Raw genomic sequence first — 26,192 nt, 5'->3', positions numbered from 1 at the left:
ATGAGGCCACCTACATTTTTGATTTAATCTGTAGGAAAAGGTGAAAGGTGGCTGGCCAATTTTGCATAGTAGACATCCCTGGGATGAAGGTCTCTCTGGTCTCCCAGGTCTCCCAGGTCTCCCAGGTCTCTCTGGTCTCTCTGGTCTCTCTGGTCTCTCTGGTCTCTCTGGTCTCCCAGGTCTCCCAGATCTCCCAGGTCTCCCAGGTCTCTCTGGTCTCCCAGGTCTCCCAGGTCTCCCAGGTCTCCCAGGTCTCCCAGGTCTCTCTGGTCTCTCTGGTCTCTCTGGTCTCCCAGGTCTCCCAGGTCTCCCAGGTCTCTCTGGTCTCTCTGGTCTCTCTGGTCTCTCTGGTCTCTCTGGTCTCCCAGGTCTCCCAGGTCTCTCTGGTCTCTCTGGTCTCTCTGGTCTCTCTGGTCTCCCAGGTCTCTCTGGTCTCTCTGGTCTCCCAGGTCTCTCTGGTCTCCCAGGTCTCTCTGGTCTCCCAGGTCTCTCTGGTCTCCCAGGTCTCTCTGGTCTCCCAGGTCTCTCTGGTGTCCCAGGCCTCCCAGGTCTCTCTGGTCTCTCTGGTCTCTCTGGTCTCTCTGGTCTCTCTGGTCTCCCAGGTCTCTCTGGTCTCTCTGGTCTCCCAGGTCTCTCTGGTCTCCCAGGTCTCTCTGGTCTCCCAGGTCTCTCTGGTCTCTCTGGTCTCTCTGGTCTCCCAGGTCTCTCTGGTCTCCCAGGTCTCTCTGGTCTCCCAGGTCTCTCTGGTCTCTCTGGTCTCTCTGGTCTCCCAGGTCTCTCTGGTCTCTCTGGTCTCTCTGGTCTCCCAGGTCTCCCAGGTCTCTCTGATCTCTCTGGTCTCTCTGGTCTCTCTGGTCTCTCTGGTCTCCCAGGTCTCCCAGGTCTCCCCGGTCTCTCTGGTCTCCCAGGTCTCCCAGGTCTCCCAGGTCTCCCAGGTCTCCCTGGTCTCCCAGGTCTCCCAGGTCTCCCTGGTCTCCCTGGTCTCCCTGGTCTCCCTGGTCTCCCAGGTCTCCCAGGTCTCCCAGGTCTCCCAGGTCTCCCAGGTCTCTCTGGTCTCCCAGGTCTCTCTGGTCTCCCAGGTCTCTCTGGTCTCTCTGGTCTCTCTGGTCTCCCTGATGATATGATGCATTTGAAAAAATGCCGCTGCCTCAGTTGGGAAGCCGAGAACCTTTTTTTTTTTTTTTATTTCAGGCTTCCCAGCCTAGAGGAGAGATGTGAGGACTTATAGACCTCAGATCAGATCTCGCCGTAAAGAGGACCTGTCACGCACTATTCCTAGTACAAGGGATGTTTATATTCCTTGTAATAGGAATAAATGTAATCAAAAGAAAATATAATAAGAAAGAAGCAAAATAAAAGTAAAATGTAACAATAAAATAAAAATAAGTAAAGCCCCCCCTTCCCCGCATGCTCGCTCACAGAATTGAACACATACGGTGGTCGTGCCCGCATATGTAAAGGATATTCAAACCACACATGTGAGGTATCGCCGCGAACGTTAGAGCGAGAGCAATAATTCTAGCCCAAGACTTTTTCTGTAACTCTAAACATGTAACCTGTAAAAAATCCCCATAGGTGACGCTTTAAAAATTTTAAGTACTGAAGTTTGGCGCCATTCCACAAACGTGTGCAATTTTGAAACGTGACATGCTGGGTAACTACGGTATTTACTCGGCGTAACCTCATCATTCACATCTTTCCCCAAAAAAACACGCTGCGCAAATACCGTGTAAGATAAAAGGTTGCAACGATCGCCATTGTATTCTCTGGGGTCTCTGTCTGCTAAAATATATATGTAATGTTTGGGGGTTCTGAGTAATTTTCTAGCAAAAAAAAAAATGATTTTTACATGTAGGAGAGAGGCGTCAGAATTGGCCTGGGTGGAGAGTGGATAGAAAGCATGAGCCTTTACAACCACTTTAAATAAACAAGCTGAAGTTAGAAGCTGATTGGCTGCAGTGCAAATCTGCACCAGATTTTTGCACTCTCCGATTTTAGTAAATCAACCCCTAAGTCCGCCCCCCAGTGAAGCATATACTATTGCTTTGGAAATGGATCAGACGGTGGGGTCGGAACCCTACCTTTTTTTTTTTAATGCCCCTATACACAAGTCCCATAGTCATCTAGCTTGGATAGAACGCTCTATGTTTGTCCTTTCAAGGTGTCTGGGATTACATCCAGCAAATCAGAGACAGCGTCCATGACCTGGAGCGCCGGGTCCAGAAAGCCAGGGACAACGTTGATGAAATCCAGGCCGTTATGAAGACTTGGGTGCTGCCAATCTTCGAGCGGAGAGATGGGAAGAAAGACTCTCTGCTTAATCTGGATGACCGCAATGAACGCCTGGAGAAACGATACAACCTGATCAGGGAATCCGGGAACAAGATCCACCAACTTCTCAAGGTACAAACTGCAGATGCAGGATTGCTGAACTTTTATTATTTTTTCTTTTTTTTTGAGCAGATATAACTAAAACATTTTCAACGGTAGATTTAACAAACCAAAAGGGAGCAAACATGACAAGTTCATTGTTAGGGTTTACATAGACAAAAGCAAGAGAATATTGCTTTTTAACATCAATTCATGACAGCAATATTCCTTTTTAAAGTGGAGGGCCACCCTAAAATTAAAAAATTACATTAATATTTTCAAAAAAAGTTTTTTTATTTTTTTTAACTTACCTGAAACCACTGTTGCTAGGCAGTCTTCCTAATCTGCCTCTTCCTATTCTGCGGCACTTCCTCCTCTTTGGCGAGTGGCCCTGTTGCCTTCTGGGACATGTGTGTGTCCCAGAAAACAACGGGGCCATTCACGAAGCGCTGTACAACTCGCACATGCGCAGTAGGAAACGGGCAGTGAAGTCGCAAAGGCTCCACTGCCTGTTTCCCTTCGTTAAGATGGAGGCGCCAGCACCCAATGGATGGAACGGCCTTGGGATGCCGACATCATGGGCTCGCTGGACAGGTAAGTGTCCTTATTAAAAGTCAGCAGCTACAGTGTTTGTAGTTGCTGACTTTAAAAAAATAAATAAATTGCGGCCGGGACACCACTTTAAGGTCTCATACATGAGACATTTTAATCCTCATTGTAAAAGACACCTAGGAATGCTCACCTTTGCAGGTTCCTAATTCTTAGACCCCACTACTGTCAAAGTGATAAATTGCCCTCGACACTTCTAACTGTGAACACCGGCACTGACTGTTGCTTACACCGTCCTCTGCCAGCAGATCGGTCTGCTTAGGAGTACACCAGAGTCCATTTACCATTTTGCCAGTTCACCCAGCCCTGAGGAATGGGTATTGTGGTGCCCCTGAAACGCGTTGGCTGTCTCTTTGCCCTGCTTGTTGTAACTAGTTGAACAATATAGAGTTTGTACTCCTAAGGAAGGTTGATTTGGCACTCTCTTTGACCTAATGCAGTTGAATTTCTCAACTTGAGTGAGTGTCCTCTCCTTGGTGGTCCCAGTTTTTGATGTGTTCGCATTTCGATAACCTGTAAAAATTCATGTCCACCTCCCCTCCACCACTACCTCTTCAAAGTGATATACACTATATTACCAAAAGTATTTGGACGCCTGCCTTTACACAAATGTTAATGGCATCCCAGTCTTAGTCCTTAGGGTTCAGTATGAAGTTTGTAACGGGATGTCCTACACTCGGCTTGAGTGCTTTCATCAGTATATCACTTCCTAAGCTCTGGAACACTAGACCCGTGAATATGCCTATAGTTACCCCAAGAACTAGGTAACATCAGTTTTGAAGTAAACCAGAATAAGAACTGTTTATTTGAACAAGAATACAGGCTTTTATACACTTGAGAAGGACATTCCCCCCTTCTGATCAGATTACCCTAACAATACAAACTGCACACGGGAATATAATTACAACAACAGACTTCTACTATGAACATGACATTAATTAACCCCCTGGATGACTCAGAGGTCTGACCTTCAAGGTCAGACTTGCCGTCTCATAACTCACAAGTTACAATACACATTATCATAAGTATAAACACAGAACACCTTCAGACAATAATGGAGTTAATTGGCACAAACAACAATGGTAGAAAGACCCTTAGGCAACACTACTTACAACCACTTGGTGGTTATGACCAAGGCCTTATAGGCTGAAACGCGTCAACCCTTCTTATTTGCGTTTGGTCACTGTGTTAATAAATACTAAATTTTTTAAGAGCAATCACCGGAGTGCGGATCATCTTTTCCTCATTTCCCTACTCAGCCAACAACTGTGGATCGAGCACCTGGGAGCTCTGCTATCTATGTGATGTATGGGTAGTAGCACTGACTCTTTTGTTTATATACTTACAATAAACACATTATGGCAGGGGGCCCCAGACAGGTGGCTTGCTGATGACATCAACATCAGCTATGAGTCCCAAGCTGGCAAGGACCATCATGGACTAGAACTAGGCAACACCAGTTTTGAAGTAAACCAGAATAAGGACTGTTTATTTGAACAAGAATACAGGCTTTTATACACTTGAGAAGGACATTCCCCCCTTCTGATAAGACAGGGGGTTTGCTGATGACATCAACATCAGCTATGAGTCCCAAGCTGGCAAGGACCATCATGGACTCCTTAATAATGTCCTTTTGCATTACATAATAACATCTTCCTAAATGATTGTAGTTCCCTCAAATGCCCCGACCCATAGTCGGTAGACAAGAGGCTAGCATTCAGTGCCCTCCAAAAGCCTCTGTCCCGGGTGAGTCTATCACACAAGGTTTAGGAGGGTGTCTATGGGAAGCTTGGCCCCTTAGTTCCAGGGAACTGTGTGTGTTAACAATTAATTTGTCTGCTTTAATAAAATGACTTTGCTGATTGCAGAAAAGATGTCTCAGAATACGATAAGGAAAAGCTCACGTGGGGCCATTTACCATCCCCCCCCACATTTCCTAAAAATGCCTTGGAGATCATTCGCCGAAATCTGAGCATATTAAAGATTTGGGCTCCCTGCAGGAATACAGAACATCTCTCCCCGATCTGGGGACGGGGAACGATGCCAGCTATGAAATTCAATTAAATGAACCTGGTCAACCTTACCTGTGTAATTTTTGTTGAGGGCTGTAAAAAATAATGAAAGGCTGATTTTTTTTTTTTTTTCTTTTTAGCAGAGGATTCACGGCGCTCGGCTCCCCCCAGCCATTCATTTTTCATTTTTTACATTTTCGCTGAAAATAGAAGCTGCGTCTATGTCCGCGGGGGATGCGGAGGTAGAACCGCGCGTCCCTTCTTCTATAGACTTGCAATCAGCCGCGCTCTTGTTTTTCAGGAGAACATGGAACTCTTCTCCGCAGACCCGGATTCCGATGTCTGGAAAGCGTACGAGGATTACATCGATGAAATGGTGCTCGACGGATTCTTCAATGCCATTGAATGCTCCCTAAAATTCATCCTGGATAATACAGGTAGGCAGAGTCAAAGAAGAAATTCAGCCACAAATAATAAAAAAAAAATGAATAGCTTATTAAATGGTAAAAAAACAAAACAAAAGCTTTTACTGCAATATTCACCTTCAGTTCAGAGATTCCCCCCCCCCCCCCGCAGTACTTATTTTTGTCACTAGATGTCTTCAGTCTGTTAGCCAATGTTCAACCCACTTCCTCTGAGCCCATGTCCTCCTGAACCCACCCTCAGCCTGCGATTGGACAGCAAAAAGATATACAAGATAAAGCATCTCCCATGGGACTTTATGGTATCCAAAGAGCTATAACAAACCCAAAAAGATTAAAATTCCATATTCACATAAAATAATCTGGCCTGTTAGTTTAACGACATGGTCTTCTGTTCTCCCATGGGGAGTAGATTTCCACTTACCGACCCCCCCCCCCCCCCGTACATTTACATCATGACTTTGATATTAAACACCGTTGTTATGGCCGCAGCTAGCCAGAACTCCGGTGTCATTATATACTGTGGGCAATTCGGTGTTGGTTTCCCAGCAACAGATTGCCCATGGGATCACGTTTGGAGGTGGCGGGAGAGCTGTCACCCCCCCCCCCCCCCAGAATCCCCTCCGCTTCCCGGTCATTCCCGAGCTTACTAGAGCCATCGGTAAGCCCAAAACGGATCCAGTGCAGCCGATGGCTAGGCAGGAAGTCGAGTGAGGGCACGATAGCCCCCAATCAGCTCTATGCCCTGGGAGGACCAGAGCGACCTCCGACGCCAATTCCAGTTTCATTTTTATTTTTTTAAGGAAAAAGGGGAGATCTGGGGTCTTTTTGAGTCCATATTTGTGTTTACCCCGGTAAGGGTCTCAGCTTAACACCCCTCCACCTCCATGATAGAATTTCACATCGGCAAACTTTTCTGTGTTTTCAAATAAAGTCGTGATGGAGTCGCGTTCTACAAGGATGATGTTTTCTCTCATTATTTTCACCTAATATCTAGAACCCACATCTAGAACCCAATTTCTATTTTGACAACTAAGACCTCATCTGGAATATGCAGTTTCAGTTTTGGGCTCCAGTTCTCAGAAAGGATATCGGGGAACTGGAGAAAGTGCAGAGAAGGGCAACCAAACTGATAAGAGGCATGGAGGAGCTCAGCTATGAGGAACGATTAGAGGAACTGAATTTATTCTCTCTTGAGAAGAGGAGATTAAGGGGGGATATGATCTCCATGTATAAATACATAAGGGGGGATATGATCTCCATGTATAAATACATAAGGGGGGATATGATCTCCATGTATAAATACATAAGGGGGGGATATGATCTCCATGTATAAATACATAAGGGGGGGTATTATCTCCATGTATAAATACGTAAGGGGGGATATGATCTCCATGTATAAATACATAAGGGGGGATATGATCTCCATGTATAAATACAGAAGGGGGGATATGATCTCCATGTATAAATATATAAGGGGGGGATATGATCTCCATGTATAAATACATAAGGGGGGGATATGATCTCCATGTATAAATACATAAGGGGGGATATGATCTCCATGTATAAATACATAAGGGGGGGGGATAGGCTCAACATGGACAAATACATAAGGGGGGGGGTATGATCTCCATGTATAAATACATAAGGGGGGATATGATCTCCATGTATAAATACAGAAGGGGGGATATGATCTCCATGTATAAATACATAAGGGGGGGGGGATAGGCTCAACATGGACAAATACATAAGGGGGGATATGATCTCCATGTATAAATACATAAGGGGGGATATGATCTCCATGTATAAATACAGAAGGGGGGATATGATCTCCATGTATAAATATATAAGGGGGGGATATGATCCCCATGTATAAATACATAAGGGGGGATATGATCAACATGTATAAATACATAAGGGGGGATATGATCAACATGTATAAATACATAAGGGGGATATGATCTCCATGTATAAATACATAAGGGGGGATATGATCAACATGTATAAATACATAAGGGGGATATGATCTCCATGTATAAATACATAAGGGGTCCATATTGTGAACTTGGTGTTGAGTTATTCACTTTAAGGTCATCAGAGGACACCGGGGCACTTTTTACGTCTATAGAAAAAAAGATTTAATCTCCAAAAGACGGAAAGGTTTCTTCACAGTAAGAGCTGTGAAAAGGTGGAATAGACTCCCTGCAGAGGAGGTTCTGTGTAGATTGCTTTAAGAAAGTCCTGGATTCTTTCCTAAATGTATATAATATAACGGGGTCCTGACATTTATAGGTAAAGTTGATCCTATTGCCTCTTGGGGGGATTAGGAAAGATAGTAGTGACCGTCTGCCTCTTCTCTCTCTCTTTTCAGATGCTAAAGCCAGCCTCACCCCATTGTTTGAAGTGCAGCTGGACCTTGTGATCCCAGACATGGTGTTCAGACCTTCCCTGGACCTTGGTGCTAGTGACGGCTTATACGATATCATAGAAGGACTTATCAATGACATCTACAAGATTTCATCTCTGGTTCCCAGGGTGTCAAAAACCAGCAGCTTCCCCAATTATCAGGTATGGATTCATATTCATGAAGAAAGGTGTATGTCCTAAGCTCACCTTCTCGATGATGGGCTCTGCATGCTCGGGAGATGATTGTTGGCCAAGAGGTTTCCTTTTATGGCTGGTGAAATGTTTTGCCAATACGATATGAAGAAATAAGGTTGATGAGACGTCGCTTTCAAAAAATGCATCTCTGTTGTGGTCATGTTAACCTCCCTGGCGGTATGATTCAGTCTGCAATTAGGTGCTGAAAGCGGTACAATTATTTTGCATGGAAATCAGGCATTTTATTTTGTAGTCCTGTAATTCTTAGGAATAACGCTCTTAAATCTCTTCAAACCAGAGTCTAGCAGACATCCCGGGTATGATAAAGTTTATAATGTAATAAAGAATAATAAAAATTATTCAATAATGTAATCAAATCCTAAAACACTGAAAAAGGGACACGTTTTGGTTGCTATGGACAATCTCCAAATTCCAGGCAGAAAAAACAGTATTTATAATATAAAAGTGCATGCAGGACACCGGACAGACCACTAGGGACAAAGGGGGTGTGTATTTTGTAATACAGAAGTGTAATCTGTAAGATTACAGTGCTGTGTGTGTTTTGCGTCTTTTTACTTTTTAGAATTTGACGCCGTTCTCCGCTCCCGTGCGCCGTAACGCCGCAGGGAACGGAGCTTGGCGGCATTTGGCACTGTAAATCGAGTGGAGGACATCTCGATCACACAGCGCGGGGGACATCGCTGGATCCAGGGGACAAGGTAAGTAAGTCTCCCTGTGTCCTCCCCTGCATCCAGCGGTGCGATCCCGAGTCTGGCTCGGGGTTACCGCTCCTGCTAGTAAATTCCCAACCCGAGCCAGACTCGGGATTACCGCTAGGGAGGTAAATAGACTTAGGCCCATGTCACAATTGCGATTCTGTTGCTTGCTAAATTGTGCAGGAAGAACACTTACCTGCTTTATATTTGTCACTCCTGTGCAAGCTGGAGTGTCCCTTCCTCATTACCAAACCTAATTCCTCTATGGTTTCCTCGGTCACAGAGAGTCAGCTATCTGATTGGATGCTGGCACCCCATGTGGCTTTGATGGCCATCTTGGGCTAGGCAGAGTCTATTTAGGACCCTGTCTCCCAGGTTTTTGGCGCATTTTAGAGTAGCGGCAGGTCACCTGTCTGACATGAACAGTACATAGAGCCAGGGAAAGGTTCCAGAGGAGTAGAGAGAGTGCAGGGACCACTCCAAAGCTCTTGAAAGCTTCACCTTTGGGAAAGGATCAGCCAGGCCTTATCCCACTCCTCGTGGCAGATGCTGTTGGCACCTCCGAGTCTTCAGTCTACTGTCCCATTGCTGTTACAGCTTGTGAGTGTTGAGGTTGCCTTCACAACAGGCCACTTGTGTACTGCTGGACGTCTGTTAAAATATATTCCGGGTTAGTGCACTTGGACTCCGTGTGCTTTCTGCAGGCCGCGTCATGCTGCACCTACCCACATGTCAGTATTTCATGGTCCTGCTGTGTTTTCCATAGTGGTCACAAGTGTATCATGTGCTTGAACATTCCCCACCACCACCACCACTGATCATGAATGGTTCAGTATAGGGATTAGGGGTTCCATGGAGTCTTTGTCTAATTATATTAAGGTCACACGTTGTTACCCCTCATCCCGTTCTCCATATAAAAATACTTATGGAAGGTGTTATTCGTTGCTATGGTGTTGATGGTCAGTTCCTGTACAATGACAACTTGTGACCCAAATCTAGGGCAGGCAGCATGCAGGACCCTCCCCAGCATTCAGAAGTCTGCCTCTTCCAAACTTTTTCTGCCTCCAGCTCTTTTACACACTGCTGGAGCTAAAAGGTAGGGTCCTGATGTGAAGAAGGGACTGTGTGATTGGAGGGCTCTGTAATGGGGGGGGGGGGGGATCTGTGATATGGATAGGCTTTGGGATAGGAGTGACTGTGGTATGATGAGACAATTGTACTGGATTGGATTTTTTTTAGGCACCAAAATTAAAAACAGAAAATAATTTTTCATCTAAAACGGCCATTCTCAACCTTTTCGGCACAGAAGAACCCTCAAAATAACTTGACAGTCTCAGGGATCCCTTACCGAAAGTTACTATATCTACAACTCATGATGCATTGGTGTGGTGGTCATTGGGAAGAATGCTTCTTACACTTGTGGCCATTGGATAAAAATAGCTCCTTACATATAGCTAAAAAGATCAGTGGTGTCAGTGGAAACTTATATGAGATGCAGAAATTGCTCATTGCTCAAGTAACCCCTAGCAACCTCCTGGAGGAACTCTAGCTGAGAAACCCTGATCTAAAACCATACAAAAGTTTATGCATACAACAGTTTGTTAAAACGGGCCGCCAGGGTCACAGTAAATCTAAAAAAACCATCAAGGCAAACAAGTTACAAATAACAAATGGCACCTAAAAATTCACACTATGGCACAACTGAGGTCCATATTCACGAGAATGAGCCCCAATGCATTTTTATTCTCAGTAAATATGAGTCTTCTTCTGGGGGTCAGTGAGTTGATGGGTTAATGGTCCAAATGGCAACATTTTTGCTGAAATAGGTGCATTCACAAAGTGTTGGACCCATGGTGTAGACTAAAATGGGCACTAGACATGTGCCCAGTGTTGGACCCATGGTGTAGACTAGACTGGGCACTAGACATGTGCCCAGTGTTGGACCCATGGCGTAGACTAGACTGGGCACTAGACATGTGCCCAGTGTTGGACCCATGGCGTAGACTAGACTGGGCACTAGACATGTGCCCAGTGTTGGACCCATGGCGTAGACTAGACTGGGCACTAGACATGTGCCCAGTGTTGGACCCATGGCGTAGACTAGACTGGGCACTAGACATGTGTCCAGTGTTGGACCCATGGCGTAGACTAGACTGGGCACTAGACATGTGCCCAGTGTTGGACCCATGGCGTAGACTAGACTGGGCACTAGACATGTGCCCAGTGTTGGACCCATGGCATAGACTAGACTGGGCACTAGACATGTGTCCAGTGTTGGACCCATGGCATAGACTAGACTGGGCACTAGACATGTGCCCAGTGTTGGACCCATGGCGTAGACTAGACTGGGCACTAGACATGTGTCCAGTGTTGGACCCATGGCGTAGACTAGACTGGGCACTAGACATGTGTCCAGTGTTGGACCCATGGCGTAGACTAGACTGGGCACTAGACATGTGCCCAGTGTTGGACCCATGGAGTAGACTAGACTGGGCACTAGACATGTGAACTGCCAAAAAATTTGTTCTTTTTCATTTTAGTTTCATTTTCTTTTTGTTTTTTGGGTTGTTCCTTATGATTATAATTCCTAAATTCGAAAATCCAAAAAATTCTAAAGAATAACTAACTAATAATAACTGACTATTAAATTATAGGCATTGGAATTTCCTTTCAAATTCGTCCGTGGGTGAATGTAACGAATTTATCCGAAGTTACGAATTATCCGAAAGTAACGAATGCCGCATCTAAACAAATGGAACTGAACAAATTAATAATAAATTAATTATTCTAAAAAGTTTTTATTATTATTGTTATTTATTATTATTATTAATTCATTACATTCATTCATTTAGATACGACATTCGTAACTTCGGATAAATTCGTATTCGTTACGTTCACTAACAGCCGAATTTGAAAGGAAATTCCAATACCTATAATTTAATAGTTATTTCAGATTTTTGAACTTACGAATTTTCGAATATTCGAATTTACGAATATTCGGGGAAAAAAAGGGTTTTTCCTTCATTTGGATTCTTCCGAATCAACAAATTTTGTCAAAATTCGTTAAAAAACTAATTTGGAACCAAACAAATTGCACATATCTACTAGGCACTAAGGACGCCAAAGTAGCTGCTTCCGGATCAACTCTAATAGCAGGGGGTTATATAAAGGAACAAGGCCAGGAGTAGCAGCTACACTATTCGTTTCTCTTGGTTCAGTCCTTCCGATAGATCACAGTAGACCAATTCTGCCCTCATGGCAAAGTCCACCAGATCAGGAGAAGGAGAGGAAAACTGGATCAAATGAACTAAAGGCTAACTAAGTGTCCAGCAAGGTTTGGGCTCCAACAACCCCACATGCTTCCAAGCAGCACACAGCTGGTATATAAGGATACCAAACTCTTAAAATTCTCTCAAATTGGAGTTGTTGCTTTCCTAAATCATTATTTTGTTTCTGGTTTCTCTAAATGTTTGCTGCCATGGATGAATTGTAGGCTTGTGCAATTCGTTTCGTAACGTATATCGAAATTCGGCCGAATTTTGCATCTTTCGGACATTCGGATGCATCCGAATGTCCGAAATAAAAAAATAATGAATAACAACAAATACGAAAGAAATATAACAAATAAATTCGAATGAATTCGGTCATTCTTTAAAGATCTAATGAAACAAAAGGTCAGCTCAAAGTAAATCTTAGGCCGCGTACACACGGGCGGACTGTATGGCCTACTTAGTCCGTCATACAATCAAGAGACGGACAGTCCGTCGTACTTTCCACTGAACGGACTTGACCACACACGGATACACGAACAGTCCCTCGAAAGCTTGCGCGATGACGTGTACAGCACGTACGACGGGACTAGAAATAGGAAGTCCAATACACAGCAAAGCACCCTTCCGCCGTGTAAATCCTTTCTGAGTATGCGCCATTCTTAGTCCGTCCAACTAGCCTACTGACGAGCGGACTGTCCGCTGAAACCAAAGTATGACGGACAGAATTACGGAAATTCCGAAATACTTAGTACGCCAGACTGCACACTGAAAAAGTCAGCTGAAGCCCACACACGAGCGGACTGTCCGCTGAAATGTGTTTCGACGGACTAAGTACGCCATACAGTCCGCCCGTGTGTACGCGGCATTATAGTCCAATAGATATAGGCACTGTCAAGTACTTTTCTGCAGCAGAGAATGACATTTTGCGACCCGACTTTGGGGCCACATATCTCGGGGTCACTTATAGCTAGAAACCCCAAATTTGGTATACAAACACAATAGTACCAGCACTACAACATATCCAAATTTGGAGTTTCTAGCACCAAGTGACCCCAAGATACATGTCCCTAAAGTCGGGTCACAAAATATTTTCGAATGCGGTTGAAATATTTTCGAATGTGGTTGAAATCATTTCTAATCCGGTAGAAATATTTTCGAATGTGGCCGATTTTTCGAATTCGGTAGAAAACTAAACGAAATCCGAAAACGAATTTAAGGAAGTTAACGAATATAACTAAACGAAATTAATGAATTAACAAATTAAAACGAAAGAAATGTTTTCCTTTTGCACATGTCTAATGAATTGTATCTTATTTTGTGTGTGTGTGTGTGTGTGTGTGTGTATATAATATAATTTTTTTTTCCCTAGGCTGATATGGAAGATATGGTGGATCTCGCTGACATGCGGAACTTTCTCATGGAAAACGTGCAGAACATCATGTCCATGTGCACCGAGTACCGCAACTCCTTCGATCACTACTCTTACCTTTACGTCGACGACCGCAAAGAGTTCATGCGCCAGTTTCTCCTCTACGGTCACGTGCTCACAGCAGAGGAGATAGAAGCTCACGCTGAGGACGGAGTGCCAGAGACCCCGCCCACGTTGGGTCAATTCAGAGAACAGATCGATTCCTATGAGAATATCTATGAGAAAGTCAGCAGCATGGAACCGGTCAATGTGTTTGAAGGGTGGATGAAGGTGGATGCACAGCCCTTCAAATCTGCGCTTCTCAACGTCATCAAGAGGTGGAGTCTGATGTTTAAGCAGCATCTCATTGATCACGTCACAAACAGGTGAGGTCAAGCATGAAAAAGGCCTTCACAACTAACAGTAGTAATGTTCCTTGTTGTGCTTGTAATATAGTTGTAGGCCCATTAGACTGTGAGCTCCATCTGGTTACAGGGTGGACTTGTATGGTTCCGTGTAGTATGTACTGGAACATGCACTGGAAATTGTGGGTGTTATATGAACTAATAAACAAAATGTACAATTTCCTTCCACAGTCTGGCCGACCTGGAGGAGTTCATCAAGGTAGCAGAGCGAGGTTTAAGCGCACAGCTGAAGGAAGGAGACTATAATGGTTTGGTGGACATAATGGGCCAATTAATGGCTGTGAAGGATCGACAGAACAGCACAGATGAGTTGTTTGAGCCTCTGAAACAGACCATAGAGCTCCTGAAGGTCTATGAGCAGGAACTTCCTGATGAGGTCTACAAACAGCTGGAGGTCAGGACCCTATTTTATATATTACTGCAAGGTTGTGTACGGGCTTCAGGGCAGGACAAACCTTCTTGCCTATTGAGAGGGTATATGTCATACATTTGTTTATAGTTATATGTCCATTAATATGAGCCTTCTATCCATATTCCTAACATGAAGCTGAAGCTTCACTTGCTTGCTGCACTTGGTTTGGACCTCCCAAAACAAATGTTGGCAGTGTTTGCCACTGGCAGACATTAAAATTGCAAACCCATGTGCTTCAAAAGAAAGAGGAGGCCCAACCTCCCATTACTTGGCTGTGAAGGTTGACATTTATGCAGGTCAGGATATAGATCAGTGGTTTCCAAACTGCGGCCCAAGGACCATATGTGGCCCTTTGTTTGCCATTATCTGGCTCTTGGGGCACTATTTCTCAAACTAACACCAACGATGGGGCATTCTTCCTTCCACAGACACTAATGATGGAGCACTCTTCCTCCCACCACTGACACTTACCATGGGGCACTATTCCTTCCACTGATACCAAGGGTGGGGCATTATTCCCCTCACTGACAACATTGATGGGGTGCTATTCCTCTGAATGATGCCAATGATGGGGCACTATTCCTCCCACTGATACCAATGATGGGGCACTATTCCTCCCACTGACACCAATGATGGGGCACTATTCCTCCCACTGACACCAATGATGGGGCACAATTCCTTCCACTGATACCAATGATGGGGCACTATTCCTCCCACTGACACCAGTAATGGGGCACTATTCCTCCCACTAACTCCAATGATGGGGCACTATTCCTCCCGCTGATACCAATGATGGGACACTATTCCTCCCACTGACACCAATGATGGGACACTATTCCTCCCACTGATACCAATGATGGGACACTATTCCTCCCACTGACACCAATGATGGGGCCCTATTCCTCCCACTGACACCAATGATGGGACACTATTCCTCCCACTCACACCAATGATGGGACACTATTCCTCCCACTGACACCAATGATGGGGCCCTATTCCTCCCACTGACACCAATGATGGGACACTATTCCTCCCACTGACACCAATGATGGGGCACTATTCCTCCCACTGACACCAATGATGGGACACTATTCCTCCCACTGACACCAATGATGGGACACTATTCCCCCCACTGACACCAATGATGGGGCACTATTCCTCCCACTGACACCAATGATGGGGCACAATTCCTTCCACTGATACCAATGATGGGACACTATTCCTCCCACTGACACCAATGATGGGGCACTATTCCTCCCACTGATACCAATGATGGGACACTATTCCCCCCACTGATACCAATGATGGGACACTATTCCTCCCACTGATACCAATGATGGGACACTATTCCTCCCACTGACATCAATGATGGGGCACTATTCCCCCCACTGACACCAATGATGGGACACTATTCCTCCCACTGACACCAATGATGGGGCACTATTCCTCCCACTGACACCAATGATGGGGCACTATTCCTCCCACTGACACCAATGATGGGGCACTATTCCTCCCACTGATACCAATGATGGGACACTATTCCTCCCACTGACACCAATGATGGGGCACTAGTCCTCCCACTGATACCAATGATGGGGCACTATTCCTCCCACTGATACCAATGATGGGACACTATTCCTCCCACTGACACCAATGATGGGACACTATTCCTCCCACTGACACCAATGATGGGGCACTATTCCTCCCACTGACACCAATGATGGGGCACGATTCCTTCCACTGATACCAATGATGGGACACTATTCCTCCCACTGACACCAATGATGGGGCACTATTCCTCCCACTGACACCAATGATGGGGCACTATTCCTCCCACTGACACCAATGATGGGGCACAATTCCTTCCACTGATACCAATGATGGGACACTATTCCTCCCACTGACACTAGTAATGGGGCACTATTCCTCCCACTAACTCCAATGATGGGGCACTATTCCTCCCACTGATACCAATGATGGGACACTATTCCTCCCACTGACACCAATGATGGCACACTATTCCTCCCACAGATACCAATGATGGGACACTATTCCTCCCACAGATACCAATGATGGGACACTATTCCTCCCACTGATACCAATGATGGGGCACTATTCCTCCCACTGACACCAATGATGGGGCACTATTCCTCCCACTGATACCAATGATGGGACACTATTCCTCCCACTGACACCAATGATGGGGCACTATTCCTCCCACTGATACCAATGATGGGGCACTATTCCTCCCACTGATACCAATGATGGGACACTATTCCTCCCACTGACACCAATGATGGGACACTATTCCTCCCACTGACACCAATGATGGGGCACGATTCCTTCCACTGATACCAATGATGGGACACTATTCCTCCCACTGACACCAATGATGGGGCACTATTCCTCCCACTGACACCAATGATGGGGCACTATTCCTCCCACTGATACCAATGATGGGACACTATTCCTCCCACTGACACTAGTAATGGGGCACTATTCCTCCCACTAACTCCAATGATGGGGCACTATTCCTCCCGCTGATACCAATGATGGGACACTATTCCTCCCACTGACACCAATGATGGGACACTATTCCTCCCACTGATACCAATGATGGGGCACTATTCCTCCCACTGACACCAATGATGGGACACTATTCCCCCCACTGATACCAATGATGGGGCACTATTCCTCCCACTAACTCCAATGATGGGACACTATTCCTCCCACTGATACCAATGATGGGACACTATTCCTCCCACTGACACCAATGATGGCACACTATTCCTCCCACAGATACCAATGATGGGACACTATTCCTCCCACAGATACCAATGATGGGGCACTATTCCTCCCACTGATACCAATGATGGGACACTATTCCTCCCACTGACACCAATGATGGGGCACTATTCCTCCCACTGACACCAATGATGGGGCACTATTCCTCCCACTGATACCAATGATGGGACACTATTCCTCCCACTGACACCAATGATGGGGCACTATTCCTCCCACTGATACCAATGATGGGGCACTATTCCTCCCACTGATACCAATGATGGGACACTATTCCTCCCACTGACACCAATGATGGGACACTATTCCTCCCACTGACACCAATGATGGGGCACTATTCCTCCCACTGACACCAATGATGGGGCACGATTCCTTCCACTGATACCAATGATGGGACACTATTCCTCCCACTGACACCAATGATGGGGCACTATTCCTCCCACTGACACCAATGATGGGGCACTATTCCTCCCACTGATACCAATGATGGGACACTATTCCTCCCACTGACACTAGTAATGGGGCACTATTCCTCCCACTAACTCCAATGATGGGGCACTATTCCTCCCGCTGATACCAATGATGGGACACTATTCCTCCCACTGACACCAATGATGGGACACTATTCCTCCCACTGATACCAATGATGGGGCACTATTCCTCCCACTGACACCAATGATGGGACACTATTCCCCCCACTGATACCAATGATGGGGCACTATTCCTCCCACTAACTCCAATGATGGGGCACTATTCCTCCCACTGATACCAATGATGGGACACTATTCCTCCCACTGACACCAATGATGGGGCACTATTCCTCCCACTGATACCAATGATGGGACACTATTCCTCCCACAGATACCAATGATGGGACACTATTCCTACCACTGATACCAATGATGGGGCACTATTCCTCCCACTGATACAAATTTGATTGGGCCCTACCAATCATATTTTTCCCACTGATACCAATGATGGGGCCCATGTGACATAAAATATTGCAACAACCGCTATTTTATTTCCTAGGATCTCTGCTAAAAATATATATATAATTTTTGAGGACACCCAGCTGCAACCCCCCCCCCCCCCCCCCCCCAATTGTTTTGTTCAGAAAGTTTGGAGACCCCTAGTATAGATAGTAGAAGGAAGTGATATTCAACTGGTCTTGTTACGTAATGTTGAAGACCAAAGAGTTTTCTCGGCTCTGAGTGTCTGGAGCGTACCCAAGCCTTTATAGCCACATGGGAAACTCGGCCACCTTACACCAATTACCATGGAATGTGTCAAGGCAGATGTCCATTGTCCATAAACATGATTGAAGTTGTGAGTTCTTTGAAACCACCTTGTTCTAATTACATACTAGAATTATGGTGAAATCTGTGACATGCATTGATTAAGTTACATGGCTGAAGATGCAAAGTATTGACAGATTAATGGGGAGAAGCTGGTAAAACATCATTCTATGTGGGTGAAAGATGGTGTTGAGGGCCAACCCAATACCCAAACTGTATAGGGATGGTTGTTCTGGTATTACATAGATGACCTCTTTCACTTCTCTTGCAAATGGGGGAATTAGATGATGTAATTAAACAGAGGGTTTCACTCCTTCCATCATGTTCTTGGGTGACCAGCATCTGCCTTGACACAATCCATATGTATTCTATGACAGAGTTACCTGTGTGGCTATAAATACGGGGGGTATGTTCCTGACGCTCCTTACAGCTCGAAGAAGCTGCTTGTGATTATCACATCTTCAAAATGAGAAAAGAAGTTCAAGATTCACTAGAGTTGAGCAGACATCTGATCCAAACTATTTGTAATCGGAGTGCCGCCTCTTGTCTGCTTAGGAGCTGCCAGAGAAATGGAACAACATTAAGAAGATGGCCATTACCGTGAAGCAGCAAGTGGCTCCTTTACAGGCCAATGAAGTGACGCTCCTCCGCAGGAAGTGCGCTTCATTCGATGTTCAGCAGTTCAACTTCCGCGAGAAGTTCCGCAAGGAGGCTCCGTTTAGGTACACACCAAACCATTGAGCTAACATTTTTCAATTGGCTGAAGCTTAAATGATTTACTTGATAGTCGGTTTGTTTTCTCAGGTTTAACAGCGTATTACCATACCAGATGCTGGATAACAAACATATGGAGATACAAAAAATGGAGACTATAATGGCCTCAATTTTTGAGTCTGCTGCCTTGTTTGAGGTCAGTATTCCAGATTACAGACAGCTAAAACAATGTCGGAAAGAGGTCTGTCTCCTTAAAGAGCTTTGGGATATGATCACGTCGGTCACCTCCAGCATGGATGACTGGCAGACCACCAAGTGGAGAGAGATAAACGTGGAAAACATGGACTTGGAGTGCAAGAGGTTTGCCAAGGACATCCGTAATCTAGACAAGGAGATGAGGGCATGGGATGCATTCTTAGGTCTTGACAACCAAGTGAAGAACATATTGACTTCTTTAAGAGCGGTGGCTGAACTGCAGAACCCCGCCATTCGGGAAAGGCACTGGAGTCAACTGATGCAAGCCACTGGAGTCCGCTTCACCATGGATGAAGACACCACTCTCGCTGACTTGTTGAAGCTCAACCTCCATAACTTTGAGGATGAAGTCCGCGGCATCGTGGACAAAGCGGTGAAGGAAATGGGCATGGAGAAAGTCTTGAAGGAACTGGATGCTACCTGGAGTGCCATGAACTTCCAGTACGAGCCTCACCCGAGGACAAGTGTGCCGTTGATCAAGTCCGATGAGGAACTCATTGAGACTCTGGAGGATAATCAGGTTCAACTGCAAAACCTGATGACCTCAAAGTATATAGCCTTCTTTTTGGAAGAAGTCTCAGGCTGGCAAAAGAAGCTGTCCAGTGCCGACTCGGTGATCTCCATCTGGTTTGAGGTGCAGCGTACCTGGTCTCACCTGGAGAGCATTTTCATTGGTTCTGATGACATCCGTGCGCAGCTTCCTGAGGTACTTGTTAATCGACCTTTTCGGTGTCCTTTATAGAATTGTAAGGAAAACGCAACATTCAGTGACCTGTATGTAAAGTAGAAACCGGTTTATCTATGGCTGGCCTTTGGATACACACTTGAACCAGGGCTTTTTTTCTCAGTGAATAGGTGCAGGTACTCCCAACATCTGAGTCACCCCTTTTCTCCACCTCCTACCTACCTCCGAGCAGTGTCCATTAGTTCCACGCCCTACTCACCTCTCAGTACCGCCCCTTTTAGAGAATACACAACCAAGTATCATTTTGTGATGCTCAGTAGTTTGTATGGAATGTGTTAATGATAACAAGAAAAGCAGTAAAATAGATCCCCCTCCAACAAGCAACAATATACCCCTCCCAGCAACAATAGACCCCTCCCAGCAACAATGGATCCCTTCAGCAACAATTGATCCAACCAGCAACAACCTACCCCCGCCCCCAGCAATAATAAATCCACCTTAGCAACAATAGACCCCTCCCAGCAACAATAGACCCCTCCCAGCAACAATAGACCCCTCCCAGCAACAATAGACCCCTCCCAGCAACAATGGATCCCTTCAGCAACAATTGATCCAACCAGCAACAATCCACCCCCCCCAACAATAATAAATCCACTTCAGCAACGATAACCCCCCCCCCCAGCATAACAATAGATCTCCCAACAACTACAATACACTTTCTCAGCAACCATAGACCACACATTAACAATAGATCCCCCCCTGCAACAATATGGCCCCCAACACAAATAGATCAACTTCAGCAACTTTAGACTCCTCGATCTTCTATTAGCCTCCATGAATTAATCCTCCAGCAGCCAGCAACAGTAGGCCGCTCCCTCAATTGTAGAGTCCTCCCAGCAACCATTTACCCCAAGCAACAAAATAGCCCCCCCCCCAGCAACCATAGACACCCCCTGCAACAATTGATCTCCCCAATAACAATAGATCCCCCCCAGCATCAATAGACCCTCCGGCACATCCCAGCACCCCCTTGCCATTTCATACATTGAGTGCTGCAGGTGCCGGAACTCCATCTTTCCACATTCAAAGTCTTGCTCTTAACAAAAGGAAGGGCTTCGTTTTAATTGGCAACGAGCCTATAACCACGGCCCACATCCAAGAACGCCGGTTATCGCCGGCATCTACTGCTGAATTTTTTATTTTTTTTGCCTAGAGTTCTTTTTTACGATGTTCACATTTTCTTAAATTCCTTTTTGATATATCGTCCTGCTGTTAGCTGGAGGCGGAAGTTTTCTTTTCTTTTTTTTTTGTTAGGTGAAGAACATCATCTCCAGTAAGTACAAAAAAAAAAAAAAAACACCTTGTTGACCTCGCCAGAAATGAAGCGTCCGTGTAAAATCTCGTGAACTGCACTGAAAGCAAAAAAAAAACAATGTATTTTGCTTTTGAAGCTTTTCCTGTAAACTACAAATCTCACCGCTCCTTATGTAACGGCTATGAGGAGAGGAAGACATATTTTTAGTCCAAATCGCGAGAACAGCCCCGGGTGACAAATGTGGCTTCTTCCATAGATACAGTCAGGGCCGTCTTTAATATTGATTGGACCCTGGGCAAAACTTTTCTTGGGGCCCCCCCCCCCATGTAGTTTGCTATCCACCTGCTCCAAAACATACAATAAATAGCAGCTAGACCTCAAAATCAGTTTACTGAATAAGATCAGGCAGCTATTGCGATTGGTTGCCAGAGGTTACAGTGTATCATTACCGCTCACTGACTGGTTTCTGGCGGCACACATTACGGCTCACTGATTAGTTGCTAGAGGTTACAGTACATGATTTCTGCTTGTCGATTGGTTAACATTGATAACTGTGGATATGACCTCAGGGGGGCCTGATATACCTATCAATGCCGCCAAATGCCCCTATTTACATATGAATGGTGCCACTATTTACATATGAATGCCAGTAATTCACATGTAAACACAGGGTCTGCAGATGAGTCATCTTTACACAACAATAGGGCAGAGCTGGGCAGCATTAGTAGCAGCACTTCACACTGAGATATCGGGACACAGCACAGGACTAAAACCTCAAGGGATGAGTACATTTAAACCAGGATAGTTTGGCAAGTATGAGGCAGCTGCTTTGGGCCCCACAACAACGACAGGGCCCAGGGCAGCTGCCCCTTTTGCCCTTGCCTTAAAAACGGCCCTGGATACAGTAAGTGAGTGATTGTCACACTAGAACAGGAATTATGTTACTGGCAGGATTGCCAGGTGAAAGTTTAAGGCAAAAAAAATGCCCCCGGAGGTGCCCAGTATGAGACCCGCTAATGAGCCGTAACCATGGCCTACATCCAAAACACAGGTTATCACCTACATCTATTGCTGAATTGTTTTTTCCCCCTGGGGTTCTATTTCACACCTTAAATTCCTTTTTGAGTTTTCATGCTGCTGTTACCCGGAGGCAGTGGTTGGTGAGACCATTTGACCCGCTTCGAATGCCGGCTGATGACCGATCACCCGACCTTCCATTACTTCTTCTCTTGCAGTTAATTGATAGCAGCCTTTTAGAAGTTTTGGTATATTTAGTAATCAAATTAAATAGATGTGTTTAAATGTCAGTGCTTGATGATGAATTCCAGGTATAAATGTTTTTACATAATCACATTAGTCCAGCTTGGACCAAACTATGGACTCTACCAATAATGGTCAATCCCTATGGAAGGGTAGAATTCAGCACTCCTACCCTGTTTCCCCAAAAATAAGACCTAGTGTGATTGTCGGTGATGGATGCAATATAAACCCTACCCTGAAAATAAGACCAACAAGGACTTCAACTAGGGCTTATTTGGGGGGTAGGGCTTATATTGCAGCCATCACCGACAATCACGTTAGGTCTTATTTTCGGGGAAACGGGGTACTCCAGTGAGCCCCAATAGCTTCTGAGTACCATTCCCAGCATTGCGATAACAGGAGGTTGCTACTAAAGTGGTTGTAAACCCCATTCATAAAATCTGACCTGAGCACACACAGTGCCTTGAAAAAGTATTCATAACTCTTGAAATTTCCCACATTTTGTCATGTTACAACCATAAAAGTAAATGTATTACAAAATGGAAGAAGCCATGTGGGGGAGGGGGCAGCAAACATGTGGAAGAAGGTGATCTGGTCAGAGGAGACCAAAATTCAACTTTGTGGCCTAAAAGTAAAACGCTATGTGTGGGGGAAACTAACACCGCCCATCCCCCAAAAACACCATCCCCACCGTGAGACATGGTGGTGGCAGCATCATGTGGTGGGGATGGTTTTCTTCAGCAGGGACAGGGAAGCTGGTCAGAGTTGATGGGAAGATGGATGGAGACAAATACAGGACAATCTTACAAGAAAACCTGTTGGAGTCGGCAAAAGACTTGAGACCGGGGCGGAGGTTCCCCTTCCAGCAGGACAACGACCCGAAACATCCAGCCAGAGCTACAATGGAATGGTTTACATCAAAGCATATTCATGTGTTAGAATGGCCCAGTCACAGTCCAGACCTAAATCCCATTGAGAATCTGTGGCCAGACTTGAAAATTGCTGATCACAGACGCTCTCCATCCAATCTGACAGAGCGCGAGATATTTTACAAAGAAGAAGAATGGGCAGAAATGTTCTCTCTAGATGGGCAAAGCTGGTAGAGACACCTCCAAAAAGACTTGTAGAGAAAGGGGGTTCTACAAAGTATTGACTCCGGGGGGCGCCATACAAATGCCCCTCCCCCCACACTTTTCACATATTTATTTGTATCATTTTCCTTCCAATTCACAATTATGTGACACTTTGTGTTGGTCCATCACATAAAATCCCAATAAAATACATTTATGGTTTTGGTTGTAACAAAATGTGGGGAATTTCAAGGGGTGTGAATACTTTTTCCAGGCAGTGTATATCTAAAACCTCTGCGCTTAATGTAAAAATAAAAGTGGATGAAAATGTATTTTATTTGATGAGAAAACGTCATTCCTATATGGTGTCTGAATACGGCAACACCCAAAGTAAATCGAATGATGTGCGCTACACTAACCCTTTACATATCAAATATCCACAATACAAATAGAGATTCAAAAAGTGCAAAACAATCAAGAAAATAAATACGTAAAAAATGCGCAATAATTTTTATCTGCAATGCATTCATTACACCTTCTACAAAATGCAGCAATACATTAAAAAGAGTCCTTCATGCAAAACTACTAAGTGACAGAGCAAGAAATAATAAAATAACTAAAAGTGATATATAATAAATTTGATATAAAGGTCCAGGCAGGTGTCATTCATCAAAGCCAACCAGCAGCTGACGGTTTCCCCCCCTAGTTCAGTGCCCCTTCCCCCACCAACTGAGCACAGAAACCACTTACCAGAGCTAGACACAAATAACAGGCCATACACACTCAAATGTATCCCAATGGCAACTCGCACTTAAAGCCACGAGGGTCACTGCTCCCTGTCCCGGTTAACGGATAGAAAGTCCTGAGCGGCAATCATAAAGGGCAGATATATAAAAAGATAAAGTGCTGTATAGAGCATTACCCAATAAAACTTCCTTTATTTAAAAGATATTGCTTCGGGATCGTGGCCGTGCATGATGAAACCACTGCTGAAGGCTCCGCCCCAACGCGTTTCGCTCAATAGTTGTCTACAGGGGATAGAGGATCCGAGCTCTAATATGACATTTTTAACCACTTCCTGCCCAAGTTACGTCATGTGACATCCTGGACTTTGAGTGGGGATATCTGAATGATGGGTGCAGCTACAGGCATCATCCAGATATCCTCTTTTTCAGCCGGTGTCCCATCATATAAGGTCCCCCATCAGATAGTGTCCGCTGTGTAGTGCGCATGCACAGTACACAGCAACACAGATTCCGAAAATAGCCGAGGATGAACGGCACCTGCGCCGTGAGTCCAGGTTCTATCCCCACCATCCAAGTGGACATAGAGTAGGAATAAAAAAGAGCCGAGCCCGAAGCGTGGCAAAAGAAGCTCGCCCGCGAGGGGCCCTCTGATTTTCACAACCCTATGTCCGCTTGGATGGTGGGGCTACCACCTCCACTCATGGCGCAGGCGCCGTTCAGCTTTGGAGATTTTCCGAAGCTTCTTCTGCATGCACAGTACGGGGCAGACACTATATGATAGCAGGACACTATCTGCCAGAACACCGGCGATTCTCTGCACTGTAAGAACAATCACAGCGCCCTCCAGTGCTTCTCTCGGCTCGCCCCTGCAATCAGCAAGCCAGAGAATGAATCTGTTGTTTACCATAGAAATTTCTGGTGACTAGATAGTCCCCAGTCATCTCTATGACCCTCGGATGCCCAAGCGCTGCATTATGACGTCACATCCGCGCCGGCTGAAGTAAAAAAAAGCTGAGGACGCAGCTGGAAAGGCAGAGAGAATTTTTTTTCTTCTCTTTATCTCAGCCTTTCCAGCCTGGAGTAGAGATGTGGGGTCTTATAGACCCCACATCTCTCCATAAAGAGGACCTGTCATGCACTATTTCTATTACAATGGATGTTTACATTCCTTGTAATAGGAATAAAAGTCATCCAAATGTTTTTTTTAAAGAGAAAATAAAGAATAAAAAAAAAAGTAAAGCGCCCCCGTTCCCGCGTGCTCGTGCACAGAAGCGAACGCATACGTAAGTCACACCCACATATGTAAACGGCGTTCAAACCACACATATGAAGTATCGCCATGTGTGTTAGAGCAAAAGCAACAATTCTAGCCCTAGACCTCTTCTAAAACTCAAAAAAAAAATTTAAGTAGATTTTTAAGTACCGAAAATTTGGCGCCATTACACGAGTGTGCGCAGTTTTCAAGTGTGACGTGCTGAGTATCTATTTACTCGGCGTAACATCATCTTTCACATTATACAAAAAAGTTGGGCTAACTTTACTGTTTGTTTTTTTTTAATTCATGAAACAGTCCCCCCCCCCCCCCAAAAAAAGCGTTTGAAAAATCGCTGTGCAAATACCGTGTGGCATAAAAAGTTGCAACAACTGCCATTTTATTCCCTAATGTCTCTGCTAAAAAAAAAACATATATGATATTTGGGGGTTCGGAATAATTTTCTAGAACAAAAATGCTGATTTTCCCATGTAGGAGCGAAGGGGCAGAATTGGCCGGTACGGGAATTGGTTACGTTGGGGTTTAGATAC

The 26,192-nt window shown here is 45.1% G+C and overlaps 1 protein-coding gene across 1 annotated transcript in view; it reads left to right on the top strand.

The window, feature by feature from the left end:
* LOC143934988 (dynein axonemal heavy chain 9-like) overlaps positions 1-26,192 on the top strand; it is a 301,551-nt gene that overhangs the window by 83,150 nt on the left and 192,209 nt on the right. Inside the window, 7 exon segments of the mRNA XM_077458539.1 lie at positions 2,162-2,403; positions 5,293-5,428; positions 7,785-7,981; positions 13,372-13,796; positions 14,007-14,229; positions 18,900-19,066; positions 19,149-20,019. Coding sequence (XP_077314665.1) covers positions 2,162-2,403; positions 5,293-5,428; positions 7,785-7,981; positions 13,372-13,796; positions 14,007-14,229; positions 18,900-19,066; positions 19,149-20,019 — 2,261 coding nt within the window.

This window comes from Lithobates pipiens, unplaced genomic scaffold (genome assembly GCF_037356315.1).
Source record: "Lithobates pipiens isolate NorthernLeopardFrog02 unplaced genomic scaffold, aLitPip1_a1.2 Scaffold_28, whole genome shotgun sequence".
Classification (NCBI taxonomy): Eukaryota; Metazoa; Chordata; class Amphibia; order Anura; family Ranidae; genus Lithobates; species Lithobates pipiens.
The sequence above is the reverse complement of the archived record's forward strand: the minus strand, read 5'-3'. Positions and strand labels throughout refer to the sequence as shown.